This window comes from Platalea leucorodia (genome assembly GCF_965183815.1).
Source record: "Platalea leucorodia genome assembly, chromosome: 18".
NCBI lineage: Eukaryota > Metazoa > Chordata > Aves > Pelecaniformes > Threskiornithidae > Platalea > Platalea leucorodia.
The window spans coordinates 9,830,600-9,840,289 of NC_138840.1; the positions used below are offsets into that span (position 1 = coordinate 9,830,600).

The following is a 9,690-nucleotide window of genomic DNA, read 5'->3' on the forward strand; positions in this document are numbered from 1 at the left end:
CCTCCTCTCTCACGGGAGGCTTGCTGTGACGCTTTCCTGAGGGCGTCTTCCCCCGGCAGCTCCTGGGATCGCCCTTCCAGCTTCCGACCTGCGGGAGGGCGACAGGGAGGCGTTTGCTGCTGGGGTTCCTGTCGCAGATCCGCGCAAGGTAGGTGCGAGGGCCCACGGCAGCTGCCCGCAGGGGCCTCGCCCCAGCAGAAGGCCCCGCTGTGACACAACCCCGGTCCTTCGGCGGCTTCAGCGGCAGCCGCGGGCTCTCGGCCGGGCTGGGCGAGCCCCGGGGCCCTGCCCAAGGCGGCGAGGGCCGGGGGGCGCCGGGCCCGGAGGCCCGGGGCCAGGCCGCGCTCCCGCTTCCTGGTTACCGGCCGTGCCCGGAAGCGGGCGCCGTCTCCAGGAAGTGACGCCATCGTGGCGGTTGGGGGCGGGCCCCGGTGATGGCGGAAGCGGAGGCCAAGATGAAGCAGTTCAATGGCGGCGGTGGCGGGGCCGGGCTGGACGCCGAGCGCGGCCGCTTCCCGTACTGCGTGGTCTGGACCCCCATCCCCGTCCTGACGTGAGTGCGGGCCCTGCGCTCCCCGCCGGCCCCGGAGGCGGGCGGCTCGGCTGAGGCCCAGGCCCGGGCCGGGGCTCCCCTGTCCTCTCCCGGGGCCGGCTGCCCGCCCCGCTCCGCGGTGCCTGGGTGCTCAGCCGGCTCCGGAGCTGGCAGGGAGCCCGGCCTGCTTTGGGGTCACCGGGTGCTGGCCCGCCTGGGGCAGGCAGGCCGGGATAACCGGCTGCCCCGGCTGCTCCGGGGCGGGCAGGGCGCCCGGCCCGCCTGGGGGTCGCGGCCTGCTTCGGGGCGACGGGGTGCCCGGCTGCTTCGGGGCCCTGCAGGACGCTGTCACTGGGTAGGGCTCTCCCCTCCCCGCAGCAAGGGCGTGCGGGCGGGCCTGTCTGTACAGGAGCGGGAGTGGAGGGGATCCGCTGAAACGTGGGAAGTCTTTCATGTTTCTGGAGCAGAGGTTTGGCTGCGGGGATCTTAGAGCACCCTGTGCCTTGAGGAGAAGCTCTGCGCTTCGCTTTTAATGAGTTAAAGTCGATTTGCCTTCCCAGTCCTGTCAGCCAAGTGTAAGCAGGCTCTAGGGAGGACTTCTGAGTTGTTCTCTGGCCGTGGGAAAATGAAAAGCTGCAAAATGTGGCTTTGGGGGTAGTCTGGGAACGCAAAGGCTTATTTTTATGCCTTCCTCTTCCCCTCCGGTTGAATCAGGTGATAATGTTTACTGAGCCAGAGCTGAAAGTCAGGTAGAAGACGTGGCGTGGTCCGTGCCAGGGTTGGGAATGGCACCGTAACCCTCCCCGCCGGGGAGAAGCTGCAGCCTTCCTGTTGCTGTCTCACATACAGCTACAAACCAGCTTTGTTTTTTACCTCTTTTCTTTCTTGGTTGCTTAAAATTCCCACCTTAATCTTTTCCTGGAGGATTTTCCAAAGCTTTTAACCTTCTTGTCTCCTGCTGGGACTGATGAAGAGGGCTGTCCTGCTGCCAGAGTCACTGGGCATCCGTATCTGTTTGTGGGCTCGTTCCCCGATGAGCAGTGACATCTTCCTGGTGATTTCATTTTGCAGCAGAAATTTCAAAATTGGGTGAAATTTCTCATTAGATTGCATAATCGCTCCATTTTTTCCCTCTGATGTTTTCTGTCATCCTTGGATTTGGAGGCTTGAAAGCTAGTCAGTGCTGAGAGGAGGATTAAAAAAAGGAAGAGGTGTCTAGACCTTTGAAGGTGGCAACGCTGTGACAGTGTTACATTCAGCTGTGCCTTCTGGCTGGTGAAGCATTGCACAGATAGCCAAACTGTCTGGCTGCTTTGCATCACACCAGATAGGAACACGCGGAGGGTAAGTGATGCAAGCGCAGAACATCAGACTTCGCAGAGTCCTTTCTCTCCATCGTAGGGTTATGTTATTAACAGGAGCTATATGCTATTTATAACCTCAGCTGCGCTTATGGGCACGTATGGCTTGTCTTTCCTCGTAACATCCACCCGCCTCAGTCCCTCTTTATTTGGATAGTTTTAGGATCTCTAATTGAGCCATGGCCTGTGAATCTGTTTCTGTTTAGCGCTGCTGTAATCTCTTCTGAAGTATTATTCGCTGTGTGCAGTCCCTCAGGGAGAGAGGAGTGAGAAATCGGAGAGCGGTCAGCAAACCTGAGAGTGCCGGAGGATGTGGGAGAGAGCTGTAACTTGGCCTGAAGTATTTACTTCTTAGGGACGATGGTGGGAGGGGGGTGGGATATAGATCTGCTGCTCCCTGGGGCTGTAAATATCCAGCGGGGAGGAGAAGGTCTTTGAAACAATGCAGTCGCTTAGGGAAGGGAGTGCTCTTCCTGGAGCCAGGAGCCCCGTTTTCCATCTGGGTGCTTCAGTCTAGTTTGCTGTGAAAAGCTGCTGTGTGGATGGGAAGATGGGCAGGCTGACCTTATTTTCAGTTGCTGAAATGGAAAGTCTGGTTTTATCTCCAGGCAGTTTCTCCTGGTCCTAACCTTTTAAGTGAAAAGTAGGATATCTAAGTAGGATACACAAGTGGGTTTGTTCTGGGAGACTGGGGCTCGCTCGTCCCTGGCCAGGGATGTGTGTAGTGCAGGCCTTCGGAGTTGTGCGCTCTCCGTAACTGCAGCCACCCACGGTAAAGTCCCAGAGCCTGACTGCCCCACAGACGAGCTGACTAGACCTGCTTGTCAGGAGAGCACAGCTTTGGCATTCCCTGCATGTTTTTCTTTTGCTTGTACCTCTTCTGCGTCTTTACCGGTCTTTGCCTGGCTTTGACTCACCTGCTTTCACCTCCGGGCTGCGTGTAACGCGTTAACTGTGCCTGTCTGTCCCATGCTATGCAGTTGATTGTACGGCCGCTCCAGCAGTCTCCTGGCAGCACGTTGCACGCACTCGGTGTGATCGGGGGGCAAATATCTCAGCCTGACGGTTCACTTGTTGCCTCGGTAGATGGCTCTTCCCGATCATTGGCCACATGGGTATCTGCACATCAACTGGAGTCATCCGGGACTTCGCGGGGCCATACTTTGTCTCAGTAAGTAGACAATGGATCTGGGTGCTTAAGCAGAATCTGTGCTTGGTCTGCTTCTCACCTTCGTCGGTGACTTTTGGGCCAACCCCTGTTTTTTACAGTTCAAAGTTTTGCAACGTAATGGCTCAGATGTTTCTGAAGATCGTGGATCTTTGCTATTGCTCTGTGGGCTGCTGTCCAGTGGAGTTCATTTGGGGGATATGATAGATAGTGGCCAGTTTGGTGAGCAGAAGGGAAAAAATCTGGTAGTCCAGGCTCTTAACTGGGAATTTTGTACCTAAATCCTCTTAATTCTGAGTAACAGAAGCTGCCTTCCCACTTCCTCAGCATGCCCGTTACTGTCATGCTGCTTAGCATCAGGTACGTGCCAGTCTTCTAAACTGCTTTATAGTCTGGTGGATTTTGAAAGTAAGGGAGTTTTACGTTGGGATAATTAATACTCTTAATAGATTGGAACACTTACAACTTTGAGTTAACTAGATATTAATAGTTAGAAAAAAAAGGGGGGAGGAACAAGGTACATATAGCTAGATGATGTCACCCTGTACAGAGTATAAATATACTTGGGCCCAGAACAGGAGTACAAAACCAATTGAAATCTAGATCTAGACACACAAATAAGATTGGTGTCTCGAGACTGCTGAGGCAATGTGACAGTTTTATCACTGAGCGATGGCGGGCTGTGAGGCCTTCCAGCAAGAGGCATGTCATGAATATTGCGCGGGGTTATCCTCTTGAGACGTTTTTCTTTTTTTGTAGGAAGACAACATGGCATTTGGGAAGCCAGTGAAGTAAGTGCTCTTGTTAGTTTTTATTAAACTAACCAACTGACCTGCAGATGTCCTTTAATTCATGGAGACAGACATGCTATAATATTGCTTTTCTTGTTGTTCAGATGCCCTAATTCAAGTGGATGGCTACTGTGTCTCTGCTTTTCAAGAAACCACGTTAAATTAAATCTTTTTAGAAGCGTGACAGCAATGTATAATGAGAACTGTATGGAGCCTTTATTAAAAAAAAAAAGAAAAGGCTAAAACATTTCAAGATAATGTTAACAACAAGTGCTCCAAGTAAATACTGCCTGTGCTGTACTAATGAACTGTCATCCCTCACATCCTGTTAATGATTTTCTGCGGGGAGGAGGAGAGGTGCCTGGGTTTTGTGTAGCTGTCGGATCAGGTTTACGTTTTGAATGGCCTGAAGGTTTCACATCACGGGACGTGAAAGCAGTTCAGAGTTTTGTCTGCGCCCCTGAGGCCTGCAGTTTCTCTCCCTGGGGTGCTGCCGGGCTGAGGGTGCTGAGCATTAGTTTCTGCTGCCCTCTGCAGCATGTGCTTGTCTTGAAGAGCTCGGCTCCGTGGACTCCAGAGGTAGTGGATTTCTCTAAGTCCTTTAAGCATCTTCCTGCTGGGAAGAGCAAGAAGTTGTAAAGGTGCAGCAGTAATGCGATCTGTTCTCATCCTTCTAGGTACTGGAAACTGGATCCCAGCAAAGTATACTCCACCGGTCCCAATGCTTGGGACACGGCCGTACACGATGCCTCGGAGGAGTACAAGCACCGAATGGTACGGCTCCGGCACTGATGTCCTGTCTGTGTGTGGAGGAAAACCTCCCCAGTGTTTGGGTGCTTGCTGCAGGAGTGGGACCTGTGGGTCTGCACCAGCACAGGGTGCAGAACTGGGGAGCCTCAAGGATTTCTGATCCCACGCCCCTTTTTCTGTTCCAGCACAACCTTTGCTGTGATAACTGCCATTCTCACGTGGCTCTGGCCTTAAACTTGATGAGATATGATAACAGCACCTCCTGGAACATGGTCAAACTCTGCTTCTTCTCACTCCTGTATGGGAAGTATGTAAGGTAAGCCGAGGAGAGGTCTAGATTCAGCAGGCAAAGGGCCTCTGTTTCATTCTTTCTAGCCCTCCAAAGCTTCAGACTGTCCCGTGGAGCAGGGAGAAACATCTCTCCCCCCCAACGTGTGGGTGTATGTTGCTGGTAGGTGGTACTGTCACTGCCTGCTGCCTCTTCTCAGGAAAAGAACCAAGAGTGCTTGCTGGGTTGCACTAGGTGCTGCTCCTGAAATGCTGTATCTGGCAGCTAATTTAGGGTGCCTGGAATTCGGGAAATGCTAGCTAAAGCATATCTCACTCTGTGTTGTCTTTTGGCTGGGTTAGGTCAGAACATAAGGTCACAGAATGGCTTGTCTCCAAGGACTACTGGTTTCTCTTCCGTCTCTTGAATCTTGTTTACATAAAAACTAGTCAGATTTCCTTCCAACTGGCGTGGAGCTTCCAACTTGAGCAGAGAGGGAAACCCTGAGCTTTCCTTACTAGAAAGGGCACTTAATCTCCATTTCAGCTCCTTGCGCCTGAAGAGGAGATTCTGCAAGGACTGCCCTGCATAAAGCTTTTGAGTTGCTCCACTTCTGTTGAGTCATCCCTGTTCTGGAAAAGCTTCTCTACCAGCTTTTAGGCAAGTGTAGTCCCTGCTGTCTTGGTTAAATACACCAGCAGTTTGGATAATGAGGCCTACGGTAACGGGGTTTCATTTTTTTGTGATCTCCTGCCACTGCTCCTGTCTGTGCAGATATGAAACATGCTAGTCTTTGACCTGAATTGAAGCTGGAAGGGGAGTCCAGCGCTATTGTTCATGGTACAGTTATTTGTGGACCTGATGTAGTCTCTGTTTTTAACACGGACTGGATCTCTAGGACATGCTTTATGGCAGTGCCACCAATGGATAAGAAAGTCAGAAGGGTGTCTGTCTCCCTCTGATTTCTCCAGTTATTCTCACATCCTTCTCTCCCTCTTGTCTTTCTCTGCTGATTTCTTACATTTAAACCCTCCCCCTTTTTTCCATCTTGCAGCATAGGGGGATTTGTGAAGACCTGGCTTCCCTTTGTCCTCTTCCTGGGGGTGATCGTGACCATTGTTCTGACGCTTCATTTGCGGTGATGGCAGCTGTGAACTCCCCATTCCATGGGCACACGAAGGAAGAAACTGTGACTGATCCAGCGAGATGGAGGCATGGGACTCTGGGAGGCGTTTTCTGGGGAAGGTGGCAACTCCACTCCATTGTAACAGCTCATCTTTGGTTCCTGGAACTGGCTTCTTTTCCTTCTGTTTTTGTTCTGTCGATGGTGTCTCCCAGTGTCAGGGGTCCTGAAGCCTCTTGCTCTCTCCCTGAATATGCTCCCTTTCTGCAATTTGGTAGGTAGAAATGCAGTCAGGAAAGGAGAGGCGTGGGCACCTTTGCTTTCAGTGCCAAGTAAAAAGACACAAGGCAAACCCTGCCTCCTGGGTCAGGAGCACAAGCAGATACACCTTGTAAGGTTCTCTCTGATCACCTGGTTTCTTCCTCTTGGCAGACATCATCGGATGCTTCCTCAGATTTCCTGAGTCTTCAAGGAGGAGCTGTTGTTTCCCTGTTGCACGACTCTCCTGTAGCACATTTTTCAAAGTGGAGGTGTGGGGTTCCTCCTGGGGATGTGGAGTGCCGCAGCACTCGCTGACGGTCTCCCCAGTCGTGACAGGAGGGTGTTGACGGTGGGACACTCCTCTGAGGAGGCGCACAGAGGAACGCTCTGTGGCAGGGCAAATACATCTGGTCCTGCTGGTGAGCCCAGAAAGGCAGGAAAGTCGATTGACTGGCTTGGGTATGGCTCGTGGCAGCCTGCACACCTTCAATAGCCTGTTGCAGAGGTGGGAGTCTGCTGCTAAGTCCCTTTTAGCTTCTGCCAGAGAAAATACAGCTTCCCTGCTTCTCCTTGTGCTCTGAATATCTAAAATTGTCATTACACTTTCTCGTGAGCCACTTACTTTCCTTTGAGCCCTAGTCCTTTGTGTGTCACAGCATACCTGAGCTTGCAGAGGCGGCGGCAGCAGCAGGTACATGTTTCTGGGACGGGAGGCTTAGCGTAGGGTTTTGAAAGCATCCGTGAGAGCAGCACCTGAGACCTGAGCTCAGTGGGGCCATCAGAGATTAAAAGAAAGGGTGAAGGGACAGGAAAGCATCCATGTTCTGGTTGGGCTTTGCAGCAGCAAACTGGGGCACTGGCTTTCTTGCTGCTGTTTCCAGGGTGGTGAACAAGAAGGTCTGTTTGCTTCCTTGGCGTGCTTTGAAGAGCACACCTGGAGTAAAAGCAGGACTGGCTTTGACGTGAGAAATGCTGATCTGGCAGCACCGGGGGCTGATGGCCCTTTTGAGCCCAGGATGGGTAGTAGGGGGGTAGGTTGTTGTTGAGTGCTAGGCAGGGAGTGAATTTGGACATGCCCCAGAGCCTCTGCCAGGGCGAGAGGTCCAGGTCTGTGTTTGCTGGGGCTCTGGCCTGCAGATGCTGCTTTCTGTGGGGCTCTGAGCCAAGTGGCTTTTTAGAAAAAATGTGGCTGAAGGGCCATGTGCAGTTGAGCAGATCCCCTCTGACTGCGGAGGAAGGAGAAGAGCTTTTCCACTCCTGCCTTGAAAAGCCAGCTCTGTACTCCACTACCTGATGGATTTCAACCGCAAGGAGTGCTTGTGGCCAGCAGGAAAGCTCTTCCCCACTGCCTGCTGTCCCTGTGGCCTCCTCTGACCAGGCAGCCCATTCACTGTCACTCTGCTGCCTCTCAGACCTGTCTCCGTGTGCCTTTCCATCTGCTTCCATCTCCCCGACTCCTCTAGCCACGTGGGAGGGTTGGGGACTCCTCTTGGGCTTCTCGATTTCTGCATTTCCTCCTTTTCCTCAGTCACTTTTAAACAGCCCCTTGAACCTCTCCCTTCTCCCTGGCATCCAGTTGTCTCTCTGTTGTCTGGTGCTGGCTTTTCTGGGGTGGGTGGAGGAGGTGTGCAGACCTTGGCGCCCTTCCCCATCTGCCTGGAACTGAAATAGTTGTCAGTGTCTGCTCTGTACAGTCATTTCAAGCCTGCGCGGAGAGCGGGCTGGAGAGCGCTGGGCCTGGGGCTGATTAGAAAGCCAAGATCTTGATCAAAGAGAACCTTACAATGAAAGGATGGCATCTTACTGAGCTACCCTGTGTTGCTGCGGTCTCCACCCAGCGAGCCCGCTGGCTAACATGCCCTAGGACAAGCCAGTTGAACAGGAGAGATTAGTCCTTTGCCACTGTTTTTAATTTAAGTATGATTTCTCAGAGTGACCTGCCAAGGATGCGCTCGGAGTCCCTGGCCCCAGGGCTGAAGCCAACCTGTCTTAAGCAGTAGCAATAACCTAGAGACTCTTAGGCCTGTCTCACACGTTGATTCAGTGTTTTATCGATAAGCTATACGAGCGTTGCCAAAGCTGAGACTTCGAGTTGTCGGGGGAGGCCGGGAGCAGGGCTGCTGGCCGCAGTCCCCACTCCTGGGACTTCTGAAAACATGTTGAGTGCCATTCCCCACCGTGAAAATCCTTGTCGTTTGCTCCTAACGCTTTTTACCAGATCTGGGTTCCGAATGGAGACTTGCTGAGCAGCAGCAAAGAGCCTCATGGCTGGAGCGCTGGCTGCGGGGGAAGGAAGGCAGCGCTTCGCCCAAGTCCTGGCTGAACAGCCGACCCGCTTCCACTGACAGAGATGGAGGATGGCTCCGGGCATCCAAAGGAAACACGGCGGACGGGAGAGCAAGGCCCAAAGCTGAGGTACCGCTGAGCCAGCCCGCACATCCGTGCTGGACATGCGAAGCTGTCTGTGCTCGCGCGGTGAAGGACGGTGCCCGCAGAGGGCGGATGCTGGGAGAGGCGGGTGGGCTGGTCGGATTTACAGTTTTCCTACACTGCGGTAGCGTCAGCCCAGCGCTGCGGGAGCACAGAGAAGCCCCGGCGGTGCTCGGCACGGCTTCCTAGCAGCGCTGCAGCCGGCGGCTGCGGTTGTGTGGGGAGCGGGCTGCTTCCTCCTGGCGTGGGAGGTGGCAGAAGGGGGGTGGGTTAGGAATGCCCCCTCCTTGCAGCTTCCTTCATCTCACTACCGGCTTCCTCGCAGTGCCCCCGTTGACTAGCCACATGAAAGGTTCACCCTGTCCTTTACCTTCCAGATGCCGGTTTTATGCTCCTCTCCTTTCCCCTTTGCACACGCTTGTGCTGCAGAGCTCCATGGCATTGCCGTTGCTCTTCGGTGAGGGCGAGCCCTCTGTACCCTCATCCTTTGTTCTCTTGATCTCTGTGGGGCGCTGGATTACTTTGTAAATATTTAAACTCTGCTTCTGTGGTTTCATAATCCTGACGGTAGGGGAAATAAACTTATTTCTGTGGATGTCTCCAAGTGCCGCATCTCTTATTGTCGACTCTTTCCTCCTTCCAGTGGGCTGCAGGGGTGGCATTCCCCCCGCCCCCCTGAGCTCCGGCCCCTCTCCTGCCCCAAGGCAGTGTCTCTGGCTGCGCGCCGGAGCCGGACCCCGCAGCTCCCACGCCTTCTCCTTTATGAACTTGCCCTTTGCTCTCCTCCGGGGCAAAACTCACAGCCCTGTTCTCGGCCCTGCTGTTGGGAAGGGGGGGTTTGGGGGCATGGGGACCCAGTTGTCACAGCGTGGGCAGCGTTCGCAGCCTTTAGTGCCAGGTCTCGAAGCCGGGGACCTGCCCAGGGTCTCTGCTATGTTTGGGAGGAGAAGGGGCCCTGCCTGCTCCTGCCCTTTGCTGATCCTGAAGCCTCTGCCTGGTCAGCAGA

At 53.8% G+C, this 9,690-nt stretch overlaps 1 protein-coding gene across 2 annotated transcripts; it reads left to right on the plus strand.

Annotated features, from left to right (window-relative positions):
* Nucleotides 1-425: 425 nt before the first annotated feature.
* On the plus strand, nucleotides 426-9,288 carry TMEM222 (transmembrane protein 222). 2 transcript variants are annotated; one of them, XR_014230130.1, is made up of 7 exons: nucleotides 426-553; nucleotides 2,980-3,064; nucleotides 3,821-3,852; nucleotides 4,530-4,626; nucleotides 4,788-4,918; nucleotides 5,925-6,115; nucleotides 8,473-9,288. XR_014230130.1 is itself a non-coding variant. In XM_082329761.1 (6 exons), exons 1-6 carry the CDS (start codon nucleotides 435-437, stop codon nucleotides 6,010-6,012), a joined length of 552 nt encoding a protein of 183 aa, XP_082185887.1. In that variant the 5' UTR covers nucleotides 426-434; the 3' UTR covers nucleotides 6,013-9,288. The 2 variants fall into 2 exon arrangements, 1 of the variants encoding a protein (XP_082185887.1); XM_082329761.1 differs by having other exon boundaries at nucleotides 5,925-9,288.
* The last annotated feature ends 402 nt before the right edge of the window (nucleotides 9,289-9,690 follow it).

What these genes read in the sequence shown, in the direction of transcription:
- TMEM222 (XM_082329761.1), top strand. Translation starts at nt 435, where the DNA reads ATGGCGGAAGCGGAGGCCAAGATGAAGCAGTTCAATGGCGGCGGTGGC. An exon ending in ACCCCCATCCCCGTCCTGAC is followed by an intron (nt 554 to 2,979) that starts GTGAGTGCGGGC and finishes TTGCCTCGGTAG; the next exon opens with ATGGCTCTTCCCGATCATTG. An exon ending in AGGAGTACAAGCACCGAATG is followed by an intron (nt 4,627 to 4,787) that starts GTACGGCTCCGG and finishes TTTCTGTTCCAG; the next exon opens with CACAACCTTTGCTGTGATAA.